The sequence below is a fragment of the Pseudochaenichthys georgianus genome, chromosome 8, assembly GCF_902827115.2.
Source record: "Pseudochaenichthys georgianus chromosome 8, fPseGeo1.2, whole genome shotgun sequence".
In the NCBI taxonomy this organism is placed as follows: domain Eukaryota; kingdom Metazoa; phylum Chordata; class Actinopteri; order Perciformes; family Channichthyidae; genus Pseudochaenichthys; species Pseudochaenichthys georgianus.
In genome coordinates, this window is record NC_047510.2 from 9029648 (window position 1) to 9055420 (window position 25773).

The 25773-nt window shown below is 42.7% G+C and overlaps 1 protein-coding gene across 1 annotated transcript; it reads right to left on the minus strand.

Moving 5' to 3' along the window:
* Window positions 1-25475, minus strand: foxk2b (forkhead box K2b). The gene is made up of 9 exons (XM_034089066.2): window positions 24986-25475; window positions 9834-10028; window positions 7627-7780; window positions 6831-6977; window positions 6518-6711; window positions 4742-4944; window positions 4285-4527; window positions 2116-2316; window positions 1-1518 (listed from the first exon to the last, which is right to left on the minus strand). Exons 1-9 carry the CDS (start codon window positions 25276-25278, stop codon window positions 1328-1330), a joined length of 1821 nt encoding a protein of 606 aa, XP_033944957.1. The 5' UTR covers window positions 25279-25475; the 3' UTR covers window positions 1-1327.
* Between the last annotated feature and the right edge of the window lie 298 nt (window positions 25476-25773).

Consider the following 25773-nt stretch of genomic DNA (forward strand, 5'->3'; position numbering starts at 1 on the left):
GGGCTTTAAATTAATTTATTAAAAAAAAAAGCATTTCTCCACTTAAGCAGAACAAACATCAATTTTTTTTTCTTTTACTATTGTTTGGAACGTGTACAATCAGAAAACAGACTCGCCAGGTCGCCGGAACAGAGTAGTAAAATAATCAAGCAAAAGTGGGGGGAGGGGGGTCTGCCAACACCACAACGTCAACACAGCTGGGAGGGACAAGGAGGAGGAGGAAAACAAAAAAGAAGAGAAGGGAAATGAAAACACAAACATTTAATCAAGTGCAGGTCTGGTTTGGACAAAGCAGGTCTTTTTTCCTCCGTTCAATTTACAGTTAACAACTCTCATGTTGTCGGATACATGCAAAGGTCAACATCTGGAACTACACATGGAGAGATTTCATATGCTTATATCGGTTATCTGTGCAAGTATTAAAATATGTAGGTATAACTAAGCAAATGTTATATGGATATGTCAGAACGAGGGGGGGAAAGAAACGAATATTACGAAAAAAACTAATTACACTGTTTCACCGAACAGAAAAAGGAAGTCCACATAAAAAAGTGAGATTTCTAACTTAGTAACCGAAATGTCGTCGACCTCATTATTTTGTACGCTTCCTTTCATTAAATTATTACTTATCTAGATAAGTGAAAATACATAAAAAAAAAAAATCCTATGCTCCACATTTGAACAACAAAATACTGCATATCTACGTACAGCTGCGAAGGAAGGTCAGTATTGTGAGAGGCTAGCTGCCAGAGTTTCAGGATTATTGGCTCCGAGTTGATCCCTTTCTGAATGCGTTGACCGTTTTTCATTTATTTTCTTTAAACCTTTGAATGCTCGTCGTACTCGTCGCTTGGTTGCTTCGTCCCGAGCTGCCCCGACAGAAGGGGGGTGGGAAGGTGTGGTCTCCTGTCTGCTCTGAGGTAGTTTCGACAGAAAGGTGGTGTTCGGCCCCGAGCTCCGTTAGGGCCTCTCCCCGCGCGGGGCCGCTCCAGGTCAAAGGTCAGCTCTTAAGGGTTAATTGTTGTTAAGGCTTCCTGTGGTCTTGGTTTAGTCACTCTCCTGTTTCAGTGGCTCACAGGGGACACACCTTTGAGTTCATCTTTCTTTATTTTTGTTCTCAACCCACATTCAAGTCTTTAAAGGGGTAGACATTATCTTTTTTTTTCTCATGTTGCTCTAGAACAGAAAAATGAAAAGAATCCTCTCAGTTTGGCACCTCAGGAGTCAGTGGTTGAAGGAAGAGAAACGAAACAAAACGACGGGGACGAGAGAGAGAAGGTGGTGGTGGTTGTGGGGGGAGGGGGTTGTGTGGTGTGTGTTGTACAGACTAGTTGTGGCCGGGGTCGTTAGCTGCTGACGAGTCTGAGTTCGCCGGGGTCGAGGCCGCCTCGTCCTCTGATTTGATGCGCTTGGCGTCCGGCTGTTCGCTGGCCTGCTGCTCCCCGTTCTGACGCTTGGTGGGGAGGGAGGCCGAGGCGGAGGCGTGGGCCGCCAGCAGGTGGAGGGGGCTGGCCACAGCTGGAGGGGAAACAGATGGGAAGAGGGGGGTTAGCCGTGGAAGTCATTGTGTGGTTAACCGACATCTGTAAGCAGGAAGCCTGTGGGAGCTGTGGCTTTCTGTGATTCAGTGGAGGCAGAGAAAGTTTTAATCGTGTCAGAGTACTGCCTTAAATATTAGGGTGAGTAACAATCCCACTAACATTAGGTCATGACAACTAGAGTGGAAAGCAGTCGGTTTAATCTGAACACTTTTTAGAGAGGCCCCTTTTGGCTTTTTGGGCTTTTCCCTTTCCCGTAGTGTGCTATAGGTGTTTGCATGTGAATGCTCTGCGAAGGCTCGGATCCCTGTGTTCCATTCAGAGGCAGTTTTTCTCCCACACTCCCCTCCCTCCCTGCTGAAACGCCACCATTGGACTCCTTTGTTTACTTCCGTTAATGTACTGACATCACTACGTAACATTCGGGTTAAGTCTTGCTTCATTGTTCCACATTTTGTCCATTATTGTTGAATGTAAACTATTCAGCGAATACATGATGCATACTTTCTTCAGACTTAACAATCAACACCTAAACCCTCCATGTTCTCTTCCTGCTCGTCGTAGAGTTGCTTCTCACCTGAGCTGGTGGCTCCGTGGATGGCAGTGGTGACGCTGTGGGTGCCGTTCTGTGTGATGGCCTTTATGGGCAGCTGGTGTTGACCCATGGGTGCCTGCTGCACGATGGTCACAGTCTGCAGCGAGCCACCGGACTGAGAGCTCTGGATGATGCGACTGGAGCCGCCTATAGAGGTGATGGTGGGAACCGTCTCCACTTTAACTGGGAGACACATTTCAACAATGACTTCAGGGGAAAAAGGTATTCTAGTTTAACAGTAAGAAGAGGAATTGACAGTTAGGAAACCAGCAGTAGTATGATTCATTTAGTAAATTAAAGATGATAAATAATTGACTAGAAAAGAGCTATATCTCACTCAATAATCCCTCCAGGCTCTCTTACAGTAAAGATATGGTTAAAGCTAACAAGCTAGTGAAAATAGCATTGAAGCTAACAAACATGTGGATGTAGATCTTGTTTCATGTCTCCATTCAGAGGATCATAAATCAGGTGTGGAATTCATCTTCAGCTCTAGTTCGACATGAGACCAAACTTTTCTATGAATTAAGTTTTAGAGCCACTTTTTATGCTTCACTAAAATTAAATAAAGGTTCTAAAAAATAATAAAGTATTTTAAGTATTCGTTTCTCATTTAACAAGCTAAGGTTTTCTGTATTAGCTATCATTGAAGATGGAAACATAACCAGTTATTATGTTTGAAATAATACTTTTTGTCCTCGTCGGTGAACGTCTTTATCTAGGGAGACGAGACTCAGGAAAATGTTCCAGCCAGGAACATGAATGTTCATGTGAAAGCCACTGATGCCAGTACGGCTTTGTATCGACTAAAATATTTTTATTATGGTACCAATACTGTATTGATGCCAAAACATTTTCAGTACCCAAGTAAACAAGAGGTTAATCTCAATGTCCCTCCTCGACTCCTCTCTCCTCGGGACTTGACCCAGACATCGATCAAGACACGCCATGTTGAAGGACGTCCCAATCTCTTAAATGCACATCGAGGAGGGGGGAGGGAGGAGACTTCCAGAGGAGACGAGAGGATACACAAGTGTAGACTACGCGGAAGTGTTTTCACTACTTGCCCATCAGAGCTCCGCCCCCACCTTCACAGCCTCTGCTCACTGCAGCTGATCTTACCGTTAAAGGAGGATCAGAGTCATTAAATGTTTCTTTAATGAGTAAAATAGATACATCTTTTTAAACGAATGAGGAGATCATACTCTATAAAAACGTGTGAAATATACTTACAATTTCAATAATAATGTTTTGCTTATAAAATAACTTGCAGTTCTTACTTGTGGTTTTTGATGCATGTGTGGTAGACCCACAGAACGTCAAACATTTAGGACATATACAAATAGGGGTAGAATAACTAATACATATGTTAGTGATTTGTGTCTCTTCTGTAGGACACAAATCACTAACATATGTATTAGTTAAATAACAACATCCAATACACAAGTTGATCTGAAACTAGCTCAAATACCATAATGAAATTAATCCATCAATTATTATTAACAGCCTTCTCCATCGCTGCCCCCACACATCAGAGACTGCACCGACCCCCCCACCTTCAAAACACACCTCTTCAGACTGGCTTTTAATTATTGAATTATGTTGCGTTGCTGTTTTAATATTTTTTTATTCCATTATCTCGTTTTATCACCACTGTAAAGCGTCTTTGAGCACCTGAAAAAGCGCTTGGAAATGAAATGTATTATTATAACTTAAATGAAAAGTTATACCTGGAAAAACAAATACAGGACCGTAAATAATACATAGAAAACTATAATAAAAGAGATGAATGGAAGAGATGGACGAAATCATTTCAATGAGAAAACTAAATCTCAGGTTTGAAGGGATTTATGTGGAGGGGAGTCCAGTGACGGGTGATAAAACTGCGCGCACCAGAAGTAACGGGCATTGTTTATGGTGACGTTGGAGTGAACGAGGACATCCCTATTAATACCTGAGGACTCCTCTGTCCTCGCGTCTCTTCCTGGTGTCTCTCGCTCGCGTCTTGCGGAGGCGGAGCTAAGACGCAAGGAAGGGACCCGAGTGAGGGAAAGGAGGAGGCGAAATAATCAATTGAGATGAACTCCAGATGTGTGCCAATTTACAAAATGGTGGTGGATAACAACATTACCCAGCATGCCCCTGCCTCACCTTTGAGCCCTGTGTGGTCTCCGTTCTCCTGCAGCTCGCCCTTGATGATGGTGCCTGGCTGGGCGAGTACGGCGGAGCTGATGCAGCTGGCTGGGATCTGCTGCAGGACGTGCACCGTCTGCATGGCCGGCTGCGAGCTGCTGGTGCTCACCGGGGAGGCCATGGTGTAGGTCACTGGCTTGATGCTCTGAGGTAACTGGCGCTGGACTGCTATGAGTACCGGCTGGTTGTTAACAGGCGTGCCTGGAGAAGAGACCGAGAGGGACACAGGGATATTTAATATACACCTTTGTTTATTTGAAATCATGGAGGTAACTTATATTATTGCTTCCAACAGCTTTTTAAGAGTAAAATGTAGACATGTTCAAAGTACCTAAACCAAAAATATCCAGTGTTGAAGTCTCTATAGTCACTCAAGTTGTAACTACAAATGCAATTGTGAAAAAGGGTTTTATACCTGGTGTGTTTTGTGCAAAGCGTGCTTCCTGGATGACTGCCAGTTTGGGCTGGACCACCGTGGGGATGGTCGGGGCAGGGGCCGAGGTGGTCTCCATCTCCAGGGGGACCGGAGAGCCCTCTCGTGAGAGGCTGTCAGGAGTCTGGACGCCGCTGGAGTGAGCGGAGAGGACACCCGAGTGATTGGGAGACACTGGGGCACTCCTGAGGGTCAGAGAGAGGAGGGTTAACCATCTTACAGCTAAATCAATATTTTACAGTTATTAAAGAGGTGGTTAAGATTGTGTTCGGTATGAAGCCGACCTCAGTGCATGACATTAAGGATTTTGGGAGATGGCCCTGTTTGTTTGTTCTTGTTTGTGTTTGCTCGCTTGCATGCCCTGCATAGCTATAAGAAATACTTAAGTTGTTGGTCAAAACACTTTCCATCTGATGAAGGCAAATGCCTTCCCAGATGGAAAAAAGTAGAACACATTACATTCAGTTATAACTGCCAAAACAAACATTATTTACACTAGTATGGCCCCTGTTAAAAATGTTTGTAATGTTAACTACTGTAAGTTGGTCGAACGAATGCCTCCTCATCCGGAAGCTGACCGAGCAGACCCGAGCAGCAGTCGAGAGGAGCCGAGCGCATCCGCGAAGCACACGTCAGAGTTCCCGTTAGCCGCAAATCTAAATATCTTCGGTCAAAATAATTTCCCTTTAGAGCAATACCGCTTCAGTTGCGCCACTTATGTGACAGACAAGAAGAGTATGTGACAGACCAGAATAGTCAACTCTAATGTCTAACACTTAATGTGGAGAAAGAGATGTCCTGTGTGGGTTGATTGTGCGTTGATCTGTTGGTAATGCCTCGGGGTTCCGGTGGTTATGTAAACAAATGCATAATGCTGCGCTATACTTTGGGGCCTCATCCAGTTGCATAGCGACACTTATTGTGTAGTTGTCTTTTAATAAGCAGGTAGTCATATCATTAGCTAGAACTAGCTGGATCTGATCGATATGGACATAAACGCGAGTGAAGTCTAATCTGACGGGAGAGAGAGATCAGCTGCTGCTAACGTGTCGAGACTCGACACGCAGCTCTGCATAAGCACATGCAGCGGTGAGCGGAACAAAACACACACTTCAGGTTAGAATATCACACGTAGCTATTTTAATTACCTCTCAAACTACCTAAAATAGTTATAGATATGTTTAGTTTTACTGTCGGGTCACTCATTACTGGATCCGCGAGCTGCATGATACTGGCATAATAGATTGCCCGATCGGGCAACCAGCAGGTGAGGCTTCATTGGCCGAGCTAAATACTAGATGGCCCCGGGCCGTCGGGCAGTCCTTAATGTCGAGCCCTGGACCTTCATGCGCACCATGAGTGAACATCAATGACATCAAAAGCAAACCATTGTTATAGTTTATGGACAACAATGAAGGAATATTTGAGAGTGGGAGCAATTTCTGGTTGTTTTTTTAGTAAAATGTTTTGATAAATGAAGTACTGGACCCTGGACATGTTTTTAAATGTTGCCATATAAGGCTTTAGTGAGATCGATGTAATCATTAATGCTTTGCAACTCATTTATTTTAAGCAATGTATCTCAAGCATGTTTTCCTCTGAACAAAATAAAAAAAAAAGGTGCTCTTTTATTTATTAACAAAATAAAACTACAATTAGTAATACAAAAAAAAAGATTGTGCTAATGAACGCTACAGTTACTGAATGATGTGTGTATGAATCACATCTTGAGTGTGTGACAGTGGGATGAGAGCAGACCTGGAGGAGAGGGGTCCGTGTGGGGTCCTGAAGCAGGGCACGCCCCGGGGCCTTCGTTTCCTGAAGGCCTGCTCGATGAGCTTGCCCTCTGAGGACGGGTCTATCCTCCAGAAGGAGCCTTTGCCCGGCTCCTCCTGCGACCGCGCCACTTTGATGAAATAACGGTTCAATGACAGGTTGTGTCGAATAGAGTTCTGCAGCAGAGGACAAATTGTGTGAGGGTGTTGCCGTGAAAATAAAAAAAGTATTTTTGATGATGCATTTGTAATTCTTCTGAGCAGGTTCTGGGGCAGAGACCCTTCAGAGGACTCACCTGCCAGCCCTTGTCTGCAGTCCTGTAGTAGGGGTAGTTCTTTGTGATGTGATTGTAGATTCCGTTTAGTGTGAGCTGCTTGTCTGGAGCCAGTGTGATGGCCTGGACTATCAGCTGTGCATAGGAGTACGGAGGTTTGGAGTCATCCTGTGGAGCAGAGGAGAAATGCATATTTAAGTATGAAGCAAACATTACAAACAAAGTATATCATTTTCTCCATTCTCAGTTTAAAAATGTGGATTTTAATCCCATTTTTAGTCTTGTGGTTATTGTATTGCTAGAGTCTAAAAACACTGCCAAACTGGATATTGTCTGAAATGTTAGGCATATAATAGTATAAAACATCTAGTATATAAGATTTTGGTTGGATACAATTCAGTTTTTGCAAAAAATAACAACGGTTGCTGGACCAAAATATAGCCTTTATTAGTTTGTGGGTAGAGATGGCGATATGTTGTTATAGCTTGGAGCTGAAATGAATCATTTAATTTATAGAGAAACCAATTAGCAAACATTCTGATCATTTACATTTTGAAAGAAATCTTTCTAAATATTTGATATTTATTAGTTCTGTCTTTTTAAACTTGATAATCTGCCATTTATGCTGGACTATAGTTTTTAATATTCTGACTATGCAAAATGACATTTTGTTTGATAACTTACCAATATCTAAAGAAACATCAAATTATATAAAATAGTATTGTGATGAAACTTTGAACAGTGTCACTAACTGAGGGTCAGCTTTGATGCAACCCCCCCCCCTCACAGAGTGACCGTCCTGCGGTCCCGCTCTCACCTTGGGACTGTCCCCTCCAGAGGCGTCTTTGTCGTTGTCGGGCTGGGAGTTGTCATTCATGAGCTGCAGCTCTGCAGAGCTGACCATGCGACCCCCCATCCTGTAGCTGGAGGAGCCTGCACCCCGCGGGCTTGAGGGGCACGAGTTAGCAGCACTGCAGGAAACACAATAACAACCGTGAGATGCAGAGACATTTTTTTAAATATTGTGAATATTAATTCGTTATAGGTCTTATTTAGTTGTTTATTAGGTGCTTCCATCGGAAATATAACTAGGCTATTATATCCCAGAAGAGGCACAGTTGGAGTAAGCGCAGTCTGTGCTGCAGAGGCACGCTTTTGTCCCACATCTATGCAAATTGCCTCACCTCTCAAACACTGCAGTCATTTAAGAAGGCACCATCAGGCCTTAAGCAACAACACATACCAATCTTAACCAAGTCCAATTATCTATTTGAATAACCCAGGAGGAAGAGACCTAACATTAAGGCACATTTACATATTTTAATGTTTATTTCAGGACTTAGGTGACTGGAGATGTTGGTACACATCACAAAGAAGCAGCAGCGCTGGACTGTGCTACACCTGGTGCCACTTATCTTACGCCGACTGTTCATTTACAAAGAGAAAACACATTATATCATAACCTTGAAAAGGGGACCCGTATGACAGAAGAAACCTGGTTGGTTTTTAGCCATCTGGCTGAGATCAGAGGGTTGAAAGGATAAGAGGGTCTGAGATGGAGGCGCCTCTCTCTCTGAGCCCTGCAGTCTCTGAACTAAGCCTAAGCTGATCACCCTGCAGGGCCATGTCAAGGTCGGCTACAGGCGGAGAGGGAGGGACCACCGAGCACTGATCTCAGGTGTTAGAATCAGAAAATGGTACGTTTACACAACTGAAGAAAAAAAGGGGAGCATTTTCATCATCCGGGTATTCAAAATTATCCTCTATGGCAACTTCAAAAAGTTTTAAAAAACTATCGAAAACCCCGCAGTAATTATCATAAAAGAAAAAGCTGAGCCTCAACATTTATTGACCTTATATTTATGCAGGGGACTTTACTTTTAAATATTACCTTATTTAAGATTGTTGAGTTCACTAAAAAGGATGTCCTGTGAATATGTGATGCAATGCTGACATTTGTTTAAAGGAGACATGTCATGCTTTTCCGGTTATTACCCTCCCCTTGTGTGTTATGAAGGTTTTTATGCATGTAAGCCGTGTGCAGAGTCAAAACCCTCAAAGTACACCCTGTAGCGAGTAAACTCTAACACACTACCTCCCCAAAACGCCTCGTTGGTGAAACGTCATTGTCATTGTCCATGACCAATCCACGGACTTCCTCACACACTCAGTGCATGCAGCTCAGCTGATTTCTCCTCCCTGGCTGCAGGCTGATAACAGACAGTTGGGATCGCAGCGAAATTCTCTGTGCAGACCCATTCTCACAGCGTTTATCAACCTTTTTCTTACTCAATATCAAGCCACACTTATTGTTTTTACTTCGGCTGTGACTTTGTGTGTGCTCAGGGTGAGTTTGGCTGTGTTTCGCTGTGTATCGCTAAACAAGGAAATCACACCTCCACGGAGCTCAGCGCGATTCACAACATCCCGACTGGTCCCGACCAATCGGAGCACACTGGGCTCACAGGGGGGGGGGGGCAAGAGCTGCAACGAGCCGTTTAGTGGAGAGAGTGAATACACATACTTTACAGAGATGCTGTATGCGAAACCAATGTGAGTTTGGAAAATTGCACAGTATAAATCTATTCTAGTAGACCTCAACAATGGAATTATGATCAGTGGAAATGGCCATGACACCTCTCCTTTAACATTTCAGGTTAAGGGAGTCCACTATAGAGCCATTTTAAGAGATTCTCAGGATAACATAGTGAATGGCAATTATTTTGGCCAGGACTCAAATGTTTCATATTCTTCAGCCCAAAACATGGGGCCAATGGTGCCCTTGTACCAAGGCTGAAGCCTTAGCTGTGGCCGGTTTAAAACAACTCTCTGCGAGGAAAAAAGACAAATAGGCCAAAAGAATTATCTTAAAACAAAAAGCAGGAGGCAAATTAATGCTAAATGACCTGGCAAGTAAACAACTCCTCTACAGAGGATACATTCTAGACACAAATTGTTGTTGGTGTTAGGAAAAGTTCTTCCTGCTTTTAGCTAGGGAACACAACAGTTTGCAGAAGGGCGTACCTAATGGTGCCAGTGGGCGATGGCAGGGGGCTCATGAGGTGAGCGATGTTGTCTGGAATGTTGATGGTCAGCGGGGAGATCATGGGCTGTACGGGCTTCACCGGAGACTCTGGAGCTTCACGCTTCACCTTCTTCCCGCTGGACAGCGCTGTGAACGTGATCTTGATGTTTGTGCTAGGAAACCTGAAAGTGCACCTGCAAAACAAAACAAGACACAGTTTTAAAGAGCTGGCAAGTAAGGAAGAGGTACCCGTCAATCATATCAACATTAGGAAGGCAAATCAGTGAGCGCTTAATAACCACACGTAAACCTCAGCTGACGGGCTCTAATTAGCCGAGAGACAATGCGCAAGTTTATTACATTTCAATACTGATGCAATGGCTTAATGAAGCTCCCTTCTAGCTCTGCACTGCTGGAAATATTTAGTTTGTGCGGCTTCTAACTGCAAATGATCACAGTACTGCACATTATTACACTGCAGAGGACAAAAACACAGAGCTATTACTCACTGGAGTACCGGCGAAAAATAAGCCAAGGGATACAAATTAGGACATGCGAACAGCCCACTAGTCTCAGCACCATGTACAAAATGACAATGCTTGCATTCAATTGTATGTTAACTCCTCTTGTGTAATAAATAAGGCTGCAACAAATTACTTTAGTGCAAGTACTTAACTTGTGCTAATGAACGCTAAACAATAGTGATTTATTCATCAAGTATAAAATGGTCAATATGCAAACGCTTTAATGCCATGTTTATTTAATAGTTATTTAAGACCCGAACCCAATTTGGAGATGTTAGTTATGCTACAATGAGGGTTATTGGCATTCAAAAATGAAAACAGAAACATTACCACAAGGCAGTACATCAGGGTCGGGGCAATAAGAGCCTATCACAAATGTACAGTATTGGTGTAAAAGTCTGTTGATAAATAACTATACACAAAACAGTAAAAACTCAAGTTTCAAGTCCAAGTATGTTGCTAAAAATGCCCCATATCAGTTGGACTATCACAAATGAGCTGTGAGGCAGCAGAGTGGCCGCACATGAACCAACAACATCGTTCCAACGGCATAATGTACAGGATTAGATTTGAATTCACATACATGTTGCTTCTTATTTGAAAAGAGAATAAGTAACCTACATTACTTGTCTCAAAGAAGCCCTATTATGCATTTTTGGGGTTTCCCTTTCCTGTGGTGTGTTACAGTGGGGCAAAAAAGTATTTAGTCAGCAACCAATTGTGCAAGTTCTCCCACTTAAAAAGATGAGAGGCCTGTAATTTTCATCCTGGGTATACCTCAACTATGAGACAAAATGAGAAAAAAAAAGAAAAGAAAAAAATCCAGAAAATCACATTGTCTGATTTTTAAAGAATTTTTTTGCAAATTATGGTGGAAAGTAAGTCTTCACAAGGTTTTCACACACTGTTGCTGGTATGTTGGCCCATTCCTCCATGCAGATCTCCTCTAGAGCAGTGATGTTTTGGGGCTGTCGCTGGGCAACAAGGACTTTCAACTCCCTCCAAAGATTTTCTATGGGGTTGAGATCTGGAGACTGGCTAGGCCACTCCAGGACCTTGAAATGCTTCTTACGAAGCCACTCCTTCGTTGCCTGGGCGGTGTGTTTGGGATCATTATCATGCTGAAAGACCCAGCCACGTTTCATCTTCAATGGCCTTGCTGATGGAAGGAGGTTGTCACTCAAAATCTCACGATACATGGCCCATTCATTCTTTCCTTACACGGATCAGTCGTCCTGGTCCCTTTGCAGAAAAACAGCCCCAAAGCATGATGTTTCCACCCCCATGTGTCACAGTAGGTATGGTGTTCTTTGGATGCAACTCAGCATTCTTTCTCCTCCAAACACGTCTAGTTGAGGTTTTACCAAGAAGTTCTATTTTGGTTTCATCTGACCATATGACATTCTCCCAATCCTCTTCTGGATCATCTAAATGCTCTCTAGCAAACTTCAGACGGGCCTGGACATGTACTGGCTTAAGCAGGGGGACACGTCTGGCACTGCAGGATTTGAGTCCCTGGCGGCGTAGTGTGTTACTGATGGTTACTTTGGTCCCAGCTCTCTGCAGGTCATTGACTCGGTCCCCCCGTGTGGTTCTGGGATTTTTGCTCACCGTTCTTGTGATCATTTTGACCCCACGGGGTGAGATCTTGCGTGGAGCCCCAGATCGAGGGAGATTATCAGTGGTCTTGTATGTCTTCCATTTTCTAATAATTGCTCCCACAGTTGATTTCTCACACCAAGCTGCTTACCTATTGCAGATGCAGTCTTCCCAGCCTGGTGCAGGTCTACAATTTTGTTTCTGGTGTCCTTTGACAGCTCTTTGGTCTTGGCCATAGTGGAGTTTGGAGTGTGACTGTTTGAGTTGTGGACAGGTGTCTTTTATACTGATAACGAGTTCAAACAGGTGCCATTAATACAGTTAACAAGTGGAGGACAGAGGAGGCTCTTAAAGAAGAAGTTACAGGTCTGTGAGAGCCAGAGTCTTGTTTGTTTGTAGGTGACCAAATACTTATTTTACCGAGGAATTTACCAATTAATTCATTACAAATCCTACAATGTGATTTCCTGGATTATTTCCCACCATTCTGTCTCTCATAGTTGAAGTGTACCTAGGATGAAAATTATAGGCCTCTCATATTTTTAAGTGGGAGAACTTGCACAATTGGTGGCTGACTAAATACTTTTTTGCCCCACTGTATATAGATTTTTGTGCATGTAAATGGTATGCAAAGGATAAAATCCTAAACAGGAAGCTTCTCTGGCGCACAGTGAGGCCTTTTCAAATGAGTGTGCAAGTTTGAAGTATTGCCAGCCGCGTAACCAATTTTAGTTGAACAATGGTCAGCTTTGGTTCGGTCCACATGTCTTTGTCCGTCATCCTTGTACGTAACTGCGAAACCAAAATGTTCCTAGACTTCAATGATGCTGGAGAATTTTTGAGCTCAACTTTATGTGCGTTCGCCATTTCCCCAAACTACTGACTACATTTGAACGCATCCCTGTGACCAGCTCTCATAGTATGCCTCTCGTCCAATGAAATGACTTGGTCGCTCTATGACGCGTTGAACCCAATGTGAGCAAATTACACTGAACGCTGCACCTGAGATTACCGTACTATTCGGACTATAAGCCGCGACTTCCCCCCCCCCCCCCCATTTTTTTTGTACAGCTAACGGCCACTAGGGAACCCCCTAAATCTATGGATTTTACAGGTCAAATTAACCACCTTTAACACTATGGGCTCTATGACCGGTCCGCACCCGCCACCTTTAAGCGGCGGGCTCCAGCAGGACAAGCTGGAGTCCGGAAAAGAGTGAGACAGGTAGCGCGCCAAAGTAAAAGTGGAACCGAGATATAGAACGAGAGCAAGACAGACGGACAATTTAGCTGCTGCGGCTTATATGCAGGTGCGCTTTATAGTCCGAAAAGTACGGTACTTCCAAAAAGTTTTTCACGTCCTAAATTTTTTACATTTCACGTGATATTCGTGTACCGACCCGAAGGGCCCATATCGAATATTTTCGGTACGAATACATATACCGTTACACCACAGTAGAGGCACAAAATACAAACATTAACCTAAGAATGAGCATAACAGGGCGCCTATAAATGGATGAAAAATGTAACTCATGGCTTCTCCATTTGGTATGCAGTAGAATAAAAAAAGAAAACGGAAACAACCAACAAAACTAACTCAGGAATGCAGAGACATTGCCAACAGAAACTCGCATATTTTTGAGTGGATTCCTTACAATTAGATAATAACAGACTCCTTGCTGGTGACGGGAAATGTTCAACATTCACAGATAGTGGTGAATAGAAGGAACCTTTCTAAATCACTGTTAGGATCAGGCAGTCTGACACCGGGGAGACGGAGCAGACACACATTTGTTTTCTTCTAGTCACAGAGGGCCAGGCAGAGCAGTTTCTTTGCCAGGCCCTCACAGAGCTGGCATCTGCTGAGAGAACTGGATCCCTGACACCTACATCTTGCTGCTCACAGGAGGAGACTGAAACACTTCCTGGGGCCAGACTGGTGAGGGGAGACACTTTTCATTGTGCATGTTCCCTCTCAGCACCCTCCAAGTAAGGGTAGAGATTTTACTGTGGATCTGACAAAGTCACGAAGGATCCTTTAAATAACATCAGAGCACTTCTCAATATCCAGCGGCTGTGGAGAGCTGACAGAGTGAGGGCAGTGATATCTAAATATATCAAGAACTAATAAAATATCAAAAACCATCCTCCTCTTTTGTGTTTTTGTCTGTATTACAAGCTGCTGAAAATGCGAACCGCTGTATGTCCAATATTACATTTTGGCTCATGACAAAGCCTGAATGTTAACCATTAGTGCAGCTTTGATAAACGAATATTAAATAATAAGGATAACATTGGCAGCATAGTTCGTTTAGAAAAATCTTAGCATATAATCAAGGTTAAGGTTTCTTTTATATTTTACATATTAATGGCCTTTGTCTTTGGTAATGGTAAGTAGGGGTGCAACAACTAATCGACTTAATCGCTTAAAATCGATTACCAAATGAGTTGCCAACTAATTCAGTCGTCGATTCGTTGGTGACGTCATCACGTGCGTTTTACGCGCCGTTAAGCTACAACGTTATCGGTACTGGGGACATTTAAAAAATATATGTCATGTATTATTGATACAAAAACATTATATCGGAGTCTTAGTGTGGCCAGCTCGTTTATAATATGTAAAAAGACAAACAAATGCGTCTATGATGTATTTTCGATCAGACGAGATCTCTCTCCCTGGTCTGTGTGGGAGGGGGCGGGGCAGTTTACACACACGCGGCTGCTACATGCAGCAACACACTGCGGAGATGGCGGAGAGAACGCCGCTCCGAGGTGCTGTTACACTTTACCCGTCTCGATGCTCGTTGCCAAAAGTGCAATAAGAGTTTAGCATGTAAGGGCGGTAACACGAGCAATTTGTCTAAACATTTAGCAAAAGTGCTCCACATCCAGACGGAGAAATGCACCGGGTTCGACTGTCTTTCTAGCAGCTCTGTAGCCCCGTCCACGAGTAATGTTTTCACGTCAGGTGTTATGTATGCTAGCAGCAACACACGGAGTGAACTCAATTATATAAACATGGGGTAATAATTTGGAGGTAACTGAATTAGTTAGTTTGTTAAAGTTTCAGCTATTCTGTTTACAGTTCTGTCATCACATTATTTATTATTTGCTAAAACACTTGTTTCTTTTGATGTGAAATATTATTTATTTAATTTAAATGAAAAGCAATGTTCATTTTGTAAACAATTCGTTTAGTTAATCTAATAATATGTATGTTGTAATCAAGTATTCATCTTTATTGTCTTCATTGTTAGTTTCCACATGCTTAAAACAACCTCAAACTAAATCTAAAAGTTGACTAAATAAGAGCGTTTGAGAAATTGTGCAAGGCATAATAGTCCGAATAGTCGATTAATCGTTTCATTAATCGATAGATTAATCGACTATCAAATTAGTCGTTTGTTGCAGCCCTAATGGTAAGTGGTCAGTCTATACCAGGGGTCGGCAACCCGCGGCCCTTTAAGCCCTCTGCTCTGGCTCCCTTGAGTTTAGACAAAACTAAGAAGGAAATAAAATAAAAGTATTTGTAGGACTATTTATATTTTGTTGCATGGTTGAAATGTTTTCGTATCTTGTATTTTGAGGTGATACTGTGACACATAAATAAAAAACAAAACGGTTTTAATTAGGTCAACTAAAATATGCGTCACATCCTGCTATGGTCCCGCGCGAGCGCCTTTTCTTGGAGGCGAATAACCCCCGGCTCGATGAGCGAACTATGGATAAATCAAAGAAAAGTACCCGAGGAACACAGGATTTAACTCTGCGTGGACAGAGTTATCTGCTTTCACAGCAAACGATGCTGGTTTACCGGTATGTTTGATATGTAGAGAGAAGTTGTCAACGGTGGTGCAGCCTTTACGTATCGAGGAACAACACGGGAGAGGAAGACAGCTGACGATCTTCAGTCATAATTCAATGGGGTATGTAATTTATTTCAGAAAACACTTTGTTATATTCCATGGAATGCTCTTAACGCCCCGATAGCAATGAATATATTAAATGCTTTGACAATAAATACAAAAATTAATCTGTGGAAGCCGTAGCGCTGTAAAAAGCACAACCAATCATCTGCCTCGGCCCGGCTAAAATAACTGGATGGCCTACCTGCCTGTCAGCCTTCCATCTGTGCACGCACAAACTTATCTCGTGCCCTCATTGGTCATGTGCGTGTTCGTGTGTGTTGGAGGAGGGACTCTGTAAGAAAGTCTGAAGGAAGAGGCATATTTTTTCCGGTTGTGTATTTTCAAATTCTAGCGCACTCGAGCTGGTTTCGCCATTCTTACCTACTCTACCTTTAACTCTTTTTAGGGTGCAGCTATATGTTTTATTTATTTCAAAGTGGGCCCATTTTAATAATATTTGTTTTCCCTTCAAATGTGCAGAGGACTTCCCCAAGTGCTGCGTTTAATTTATTTTAAAGTAGGCCTGTGTATTATTTTTAATTCTCCTTATAAGAGTTCTTTGTTTCTTATTAGAGGTTAACAGTTTTATATCATGTAATAAATAGCATAATAAATGCAAAAAAAAACTAGTTTTTGTCTGATATAACAATAAAAAAAACTATGAAATATGTTTTGCGGCTCCAGACAAAAAAATGTTTTGGAAAAAGGAGCAAAATGGCTCTTTTGGTCAAAAAGGTTGCAGACCCCCGATCTATACAAAAAATACTCAAGGAACGACACTTTAGAGAACATTTTGGTTTGATGGATAATGTGAGATGTCCTTTATTTAAAACTAGACCCTTACAATAAGCATATCTTCTCAAATGAATGAATATTTAACATTGTAGAAAAACAAGATGCCTTATAAGTAGGGTTGGGTACCGACAACATTCGACTGTGAGTTGGTATTCAGATCAGGAGGTCACAGGTTCAAACCCCACTGCAGTCAGCATGTCGTTGTGTCCCTGGGCAAGACACTTCACCCCAAATTGCTCCTCTGGGGATTGCCCACAGTATTGAGTATGTAATTTGCTTTGGATAAAAGCGTCTAACAAGTGACATGTAATGTAATGTAATAATTAAGTAAATGTAACACCCTTTTCACCCCGGTTACACGTTTCATTCGCCCTGTACGATGGTGCTGCAAGTGATGAAAATGGGGGATGTTGGCTTATCTGGCGCCCGCAGCTCACAGCCAAAGTGCGAGTGAGCGTGGGAGAAAGCGAGGGTGCACTGGAACCGGCACTGTTGTTATTAGCATCTGGTGCTAGCTGCTCTAACGGAAGAAGAAGATGTTTCTACAACAAGGTGGAGGGAGAGTCCTCTCCAGTCAGACTGAGGCTGATAACTTCAGCTCAGTGAGGTAAAGGACTCTGAGGGTTTAGATAGTTCACTTTAGTCTAAGTTATCTCAGTGGGTCTCAAACGTTTTGATCACAATTTATGTAAACACATATTTCCAAGGCACTCCTTTATAATTATTGGGATAAAACAGGTTTGAAATCATTCCAATGTATACTATAGGACAGTAAACCAGACATATCCTTTTAAACTGGAGATATAAAAAAATATTCATAAATAAAATAGTAAAATAAGTAGGGCTGTCAGTCGATTAAAATATTTAATCGCACATTTTTGATCTGTTCTAAATGTACCTTAGAGGAATATTTTTCAAGTTTTTAATACTCTTATCAACATATGAGTGGACAAATATGCTTTATATGTGTGTTTATTATCATTTGAACAATGACAAATATTCTCATGAATATTAAACACAACAACCTCTGAACATTACAAATATTCGCCTCAATTCAACCTGGAACCTCTCTCATACAATACAAAATGGTGTGTGTGTGTGTGTGTGTGGGGTGTGGTGTGTGTGTGTGTGTGTGTGTGTGTGTGTGTGTGTGTGTGTGATCGTTGGAGCTATGTGCAACTCAAGGCATATGCTCAAACGGGAGCTGCCTGGACGCTGCAATCATGTTGCACTACCCGTGATGAGTGTGCTGACTTTTCGTACAATGTCCCGCTGTCTGGCTGCCTGCATAAAGTCAAGTGCTCGGCGCAGTTGTGTGGATAGAGCGCTCCTCTGTTTTCATTTAAACAGCTCCTTATATCCGTTGGCGCAGCTAGCTAGCACCAGATGCTAACAACAACAATGCAAGTAAGGTCTCTCTCTCGCTCGCTCAGGCCACACATACACACACCCTCCCGGTCCTCCCGATGGCCAGTCGGTGCCTGCCGGTGAGCGTGGAAGTGTGGTCTGCCACAAGCGGACAGCAAGAGCGGGGCTGTCAGCATCAGCTTGTAGATGGTATTTTAAACTTGATGCGCTCTGAAACTACGGGGCGGCCGAGAAAAAAAAATACACATGCGTTAATCGCGTTAAAATAATTAGTGGCGTTATTTTTTTTTGTTGACAGCCCTAAAAATAAGATATGAATGAACAACAAAAATAAAATACGTTACATGTATTTGTTATTGGCTATGGGTTATGCTCACATACTTATTTAATTATTCAAATGTAAACCGATCTTTTTCATATGGATGTTGTACCCTGGTTGTACCCCCTAGATCTAATCTCTAGTAATTCTGCTTCAAGTGCAGCAGATTGAAGCATTTTGCTTTAAAATGTTCAAACATTTATTCCTGGTATGCCTGAGAAGGCAGATATGCTTGTTTTTCTCAACAAGAACATAATCATTTGTTTTACCTTGCTCCTCAAAGAATCGGAATTGAGAACCGTTAAGAACCGGAATCGTGGAAATTCAACCGATACCCAACCCTACTTATAAGAAATTATCCAAGATATAATAAGAAGAAAGTGGGCTAAATTGAGAATTTTTTTATGGTAATAGGACATCGATCTTTTAAACGTGGCAGTTTTTAAAAGCTATTGACACAGGTTGGCTAAGACTTAAAGGTGGGGTAGGTGAGTTTGAGAAACCGGCTCGAGATACACTTTTTGTTATATTGCATGGAATGCTCTTAACATCCCGATAGCAATGAATATCTGAAGTGCTTTGACAAAAAATCCATAAAAAAAAAATTCATCTGTGGAAGCCATAGCGCTGTAAAAAGTACGACCAATCATCTGAGCCAGCCCGGCTAAAATAACTGGATGGCCTACCTGCCTGTCAGCCTTCCATCTGTGCACAAACTTATCTCGCCCTCATTGGTCATGTGCGCGTTCGTGTGTGTTGGAGGAGGGGCTCTGTAAGGAAGTGGCAGATTTCTTCCGGTTGTGCATTTTCATATTCTAGCGCACTCGAGCTGGTTTCTCCAAAATTACCTACCCCACCTTTAATGTTGGGTTTATGGATTTTTGAGAATGGGGTTGAATACTATTTTAATGATAAATGCTAACTAATCCATATAATGCAACTGGGGGTGCAAATTACCATTATCAGTTCACAGTTTTCAATTAATCAATACATGTTGTTGAGTCTATAAATGTCTGACCAAAACCCAAAGATATTGGATTTACATTGAAATAAAACATCACATTTGAAAGCTTGGACCAGCAATGTCCTTATATTGTTGCATTTGAATGACCCAAAACATTTAATGTACACTATTTTCTCAATCTTTAAACGCAGATATTTTAAGAGCTAGGATAAGTGAGTTAAATTTAAGTCAGGAAAGCTTAATTTAGGAAATATCTGATCAAAGAGTGAGTTAATATGCAAGAGGATCTAACCAAGGACTTAATGGCAAAACTGATATTAGACTTTAATTTATCGCCACTTATTTGATGATATGAAGAGGTTCCTCACCTAGACCAAACATCAATTCATTCCCAAACCGTTTCAGCCCTACTAAAAAGACGTTATTTTTAATTAATAATTGGACATTTTATATAGTCTGGGTGTGGTTTAATGTCATGGGAAACTGTGTCCTTATTGTTGAGTAGCCCCCTGAAAGCATGCATTCACTGAAGCCTCTTTAAATCGACCCTATTTCTCTCCTGTATGAACAATGAGGCCGAACTCCATGAACACTAACGCACAGTTGCTATGCTGCCAAGCTGTGAGGACGGCAACAAACAAAGCTCGTTCAACTGAAAACTTTCACTTGATTTTCACTCCCACCCCCACCCAAAATGCTAAATAAGAATGTAAACAAAAGGAAACAGGAAGAACTTGGAGTGTTTTTCGGGTGTGGGAGAGGACATGGAGGGGAGGGGAAAAAAGGGGAAGGGAAGGCTGTTCCTTTCTGTTTACATCACCAAATAGGAATCCCTGGAATACAACAGACCTGTCCTCTGGGCCAAAGCTGTGCAAGTTCTCTCATGCTGTCAATCTGTGCTTTAGCAGTCTTATCCTGTACAGTGAGGGTCGTCTGAGTGAGCTTGCGGATTACAGTAAATCATGTTAGCCTGTGCTAGGTGTCTTACTTATGGAAGTGCTTGTTGTAAATAGTGCAACTGATTAAAAGCTCTTTATTGGCAGTGGGCCTGATCAATACGAGAACCTGAAACCGCCACCGCTTCTTCTTCTTCCTCCCTTGGTCCTCTGGGTGCCTACTAATTAAATGCATGGGTGTATGTACGATGTGGCAGTGCAATCATTGATTTACTATTTAGTTATGAAAACACAAACATGTTCAGCTGCAGACAATATTTTTGAGAAAAAAGTCCAGTTTGAGGTTAAAAAAAAAGGCAAAACAAGCTTTTAGTTTGTGCAGTAAAACGTGGTTTCACGTTAAAAGATTGCACAATAGCCGAGAGCAGTGTGCAAAGTCTGGCCTGTAATGGCAGTGGCTCAGTCAGTAGGGGCTTGCACTGGGAGCTGTAGGGTCGCCGGTTCAAGTCCCCGACCAGACGTAAAATATGGAGTGTGGACTGCTACTTGGAGAGGTCCTCCTGCCCTGCCGTGGTGCCCTTGAGCAAGGCACCGGACACCCCCCTTACTCCCCGGGCGCTGTACAATAGCTGCCCACTGCTCCTGGTGTTAGGATGGGTTAAATGCAGAGAACACATTTCACTGTGTGTGCTGTGTGCTCTGCATGTGTGACCATTAAAGAGGGTTTCATCCCTCCCAATTCTGTTCAGAGGCTGTTTTTTTTCTATTGTACAACCAACTTTGGTCAATTATTGCAACCAATAATGGTTTGTTTTGAATCCCAAATAAATCCCTCTCAACACAATGTATACAGGGTAGTTTGTTTACAACCAGAGATGATGTTCCCATTAGGGATGCTCCGATCGCCGGAATCAGTATCGGCCGATACCGATCCGATCGAGTGGGCGGGGCCTATGGGGATCTTCCATTTAAAGTGATGTTTAAAACTCAGTTAATGGAACTCATTCACTGGCGCTTCCACAAACAACAACCAACATAATTATTACATTCATATGAAGTACATTATTCAAGTTTACATTCACTTTGGATAATAACTAGAGATGTCCCGATCCGATCACGTGATCGGGGATCGGAGCCGATCACGTGATTTTCAAAAAATCGGGAATCGGGATTTTTTTTTTTTTATATATAAAATATTTATTTTAATTTAATGTTACAAAACAAAAATGACCATGCTACGCTACCTGAGAAACAAACACCAACAACAACACGGCGAGTACACAGCGGCCACTCAGGTAACGGCACTGAAACAACAAACACTTTCAGAGACTTTCAAAAGGAAAGAGAAACTGCCCCAGAACAGTGAAAAGGCCAAACAAATAACAGCCAAGATAGCTGAATTCATCGCATTGGATGACCAGCCGTTATCTGTTACCTTTTTTTTCTCTTAATGCATTGCATAAAGATCGGATCGGGAAAAATCGGTATCGGCAGATTGTCAAAATCAAATGATCGGAATCGGATCAGGAGCAAAAAAAGGTGATCGGGACATCCCTAATAATAACACGGGAGAAATGAGCGGACGCGCTCTCTTTTCCTCTCCCCCCTCCTGACAGCCTGTGAGTATCTCATGCAGCTCACTGATCCAGTAATGAGTGACCCGACAGTGAAGAATAAATATATTTATAACTAGTTTAGCTTGTTCCAGAGGTAGATAAAATAGCCAAGTGTGTTAGTTCTAACTCTTACGGTACGTCCACACAGCAGCTTCAGAAGCAACTTCCACCGCTTCTCTGCCCATTGACTTTGAATGGGGATGACGTCACTTTGCCTCGCTTTTCCCCGAACTGCATTGTGGGGGAGCGAAGCGAAGTTTTTCAGGATGTCCAGGATTCAAAAGTTGAGCAATGTTCAACTTTTGAAGCTGAGCTGGAAGTGCCAGCCAATCAAAACACGTTTATGCAAATCTGACAGTAGAAGCGCTAGCCAATCAAACCGCGTGTAAGCAGGGAGAACCAGACCGCAGTTCATTTCCTCATATTCCAAACGAGAAATTACGGTAGCAAATCACCCGGTTCTTTACGACCAGAACTATTAACGGGATACGAACCGGAGGAACCAGGCATGGAGGGAGGTGGCAGAGACAGTGGGTGAAACTGGTAGATTTTCGCCTGTTTGGGGAGTTTATATATATATATTGCTCGCATAAAATCCCCGGGGTTTTTTGCTTTGTATGTCAGGGGCGGGAGATTCATGTGATTGGTTGTTGGTCGCATTGCTCGCAAAAAATCCCCAAGCTGTCAGACACGCCCAGCTCCAAGATTTTCAAGATTTTTGAAAAGCTGCTGTGTGGACGTACCGTAAGTGTGTGTTCTGCTCTGCTCACCGGTCCGTCATAGCAGGTGGAGCTGCAGGATTTCTGCTCAGACACATTGCATACCGCTATTTTATTGTCATTTTCGGACACTTAAAATACTGCCAGACTGGTGAAGCCATTTTAGCGAGCTTGTTTTGCTGCGCACAGAGAAAAGTGTCATGTATTTTACGTCACAATTTTACATTATGCGATCGATCGGAGCATCCCTAGTTACTATTCTGTTTTGTAGTTTTCATTGTCCATTAATCCAGAAGTTACTTGGCACTAGAACATGCACGTTACACATTTATACTTTTGGTTTAAATGTACATAAAACAATTGATTACACATTTGTTGATAATAAAATATTTGTTTTCTGTTAATAAAATTCTCATTTAAAGGTGGGGTAGGTAATTTTGGAGAAACCAGCTCGAGTGCGCTAGAATTTGAAAATACACAGCCGGAAAAAATCTGCCACTTCCTTACAGAGCCCCTCCTCCAACACACACGAACGCGCACATGACCAATGAGGGTACGAGATACATTTGTGCACAGATGGAAGGCTGACAGGCAGGTAGGCCATCCAGTTATTTTAGCCGGGCCGGCTAAAATGATTGGTCGTGCTTTTTACAGTACTACGGCTTCCAGATTACATTTTTTATGGATTTTTTGTCAAAGCACTTCAGATATTCATTGCTATCGGGATGTTAAGAGCATTCCATGGAATATAACAAAACGTGTATCTCGAGCCGATTTCTCAAACTTACCTACCCCAACTTTAAGCATTACCAGCGCACATAACTAGTAATGTGCACTAATAATTATGACTTTATTGCTTACCTTTATATAAAACCAGGGGTGTACATAACTGGTACGCAGGTACACGGCAAAAATCTGAATTGCGTAACGTCCCTTGTGTCACTACGCGCCAGTCCCCAACTCCGGGGACTTTGGGTGGCAGTCTACGAAGTGAAGGGTCGCGATCTGTACTTAGTTCATGAGAACTAAAGAGTTCTCATGAACTAAGTTCTTATGAACATTTGTGGGAAAAGTACTGCGGTGTGAATGCGCCTAAAGTGCAGATTGGTCAATTTCAGAATAATATATATGATATGTTTTGTAATGATTGATCATTAAAGTGTTATCAAAGCTGGTAAAGGTGCAGCTAGTTTTACAAAGTAGATCAAAGTCAAGTAAAGTACTTAAGTACAGTACTTGAATAAGTGTACTTAGTAACTTCCCACATCTGAAATCAGATATGACTTCAAGTCATGTGATCATTTCTTAGTATTTGATCCTTCAACTTGGCCTCAGGAAATGCTAGGACTTCACAGTTTTGGCAACAAGTTTTGGAGAAAGCAAATCGGAGGCTTAAAAAGAGACAGGGAGGTGCATCTTCATCGACATCTAGCATGCAAGAAGTGTAAATAGAGGACAGTGAAGACACTGAAGAGGACCACGCTTCGTGTGGGTTGAGTACCAAACGCTGTTTCCTGGTACTCATCTGAGTAACTCACTAAAAAAAAAGTTATGTGCACCCCTGTATATAACTTTCTCTCTGGCAATCCACATCAGGCAGCATATATTTAAAATTCCATTGATCAGGGCGATACATTCCTGAGTAATAAAAGTGTGTTGAGAAATCAGCACATTTCACAACAGCACATTATCAACAACCCTCAAAAGATAAACAATGGCACGGTGCAGGCTACAACATAGCTCTGGAACTTTCTTTTGGAGAGGCAAACCAACCTCTATGGGAAAAACTTCTCATTTAACTTTGAAATGAATGAGGAGGGTCAATTCTCGTTTATCAATACTGTTCATAATTAACTACTTAAATACACCAGCGCGCATGAATTCGAATTTGAACAGAGGCCAAAGGTCCCGCAGGCTCTGTTGTGAGCCGGTAGGGCGGGGACGGGCTGGTTTGTTTACGTTTAGGGGTCGAGAGGAGCTCCATTCAGAAGCACCAGCTAACTGCTAGCTAACGTGTTTGCATAACAACAAGGGCGAATGTTTACAGTATCACAAGATATACATTTCTGACGTACGGGTGTACACGTGACAGAAAAAGCTGCTACTAGTCAATATCAACAACAGCGTCCCCAAAGCTGTGTGCTAGCCTAGTTATTTTGGCTATGTAGCCACCAAAACAGACACAGTGGAATGCGGCGAACGCAAAGATAACCACATGAGGGAATGTGGGGTGAAGGCAGTCGGCTAATTCACGCTGTTGCTAACAAAAATGTCAACAAAGAAAATGGCATAGGGAACAGGATGCGGAGTTCTTGCTAACATGCTAAAACACGTGGTGCTCTCAACCCTGCTAGCCACTATCAACCCAATGTTGTTGACTGTTAACTTTAGCTTCTCGGCTACTAGCGCTAGCATCCACATGTTCGCTGAGAGGGGGAACTTACATTCGTGGTAACTGCAGAGGAGGGGCGCCCCGTCTCAGGAACACTCCATCTACAAACACCCCGTTTTTACCGAGACACCTCAGATAAAAATCCCCGTTGCCGGTGCCATCGTCGCTGGCGGTGAATATCTCCAGATGCCTCCGGGAGATGAAGCTGGAGTGGCCCATACTCACGTCCACTGAGCCCTGAGACGAGTTCCGCCCGATGGTCACCGAGCGCTTTTTCATCATGTATTCGAATTCACGGCCCTCAAGCCGGGCAACCGGCCCAGACGATCCGCTCACCACGGCCATGTTCGTGTTTAAGTCTCAAAATGCCAAATACTGGGGCAAATAAAAAACGGTGTATGGACGCCCGACTGTGGCCTAACAGAAGGGTCTAAATGGATCAAATGTACAATAGGGGCATCAAATAGAAAACAGGAATTTAGAGGGGAACATGCGAGGCCAGGGACAGCGGCTCCGACCCACCGCCGAGAGAAAGGGTAGCAGAGAGCTCCAACCAAACAGAGCAAGAGGCGGATATACTTTTAGTGACAGCGCGCTCCACCAATCAGAATACAGGAAGCCGGTGCAGCCCTGCGACTGCACAAATCACGCGTGAGTATTAATCTGAGGACAGATTCAAGGTCGGTTGGAGAGTAGCAATACGCGCATATGCTGCTTGGTGAGAAGCAAGAAGTGGCGTGTACGGTTTTTACCAGACCAGGAAAGGAGTGGATCAACCGGTTTACACGTGCAATCTGTCACAATAATCACTACAGAGAGAAATTATCGACAATCTACAAT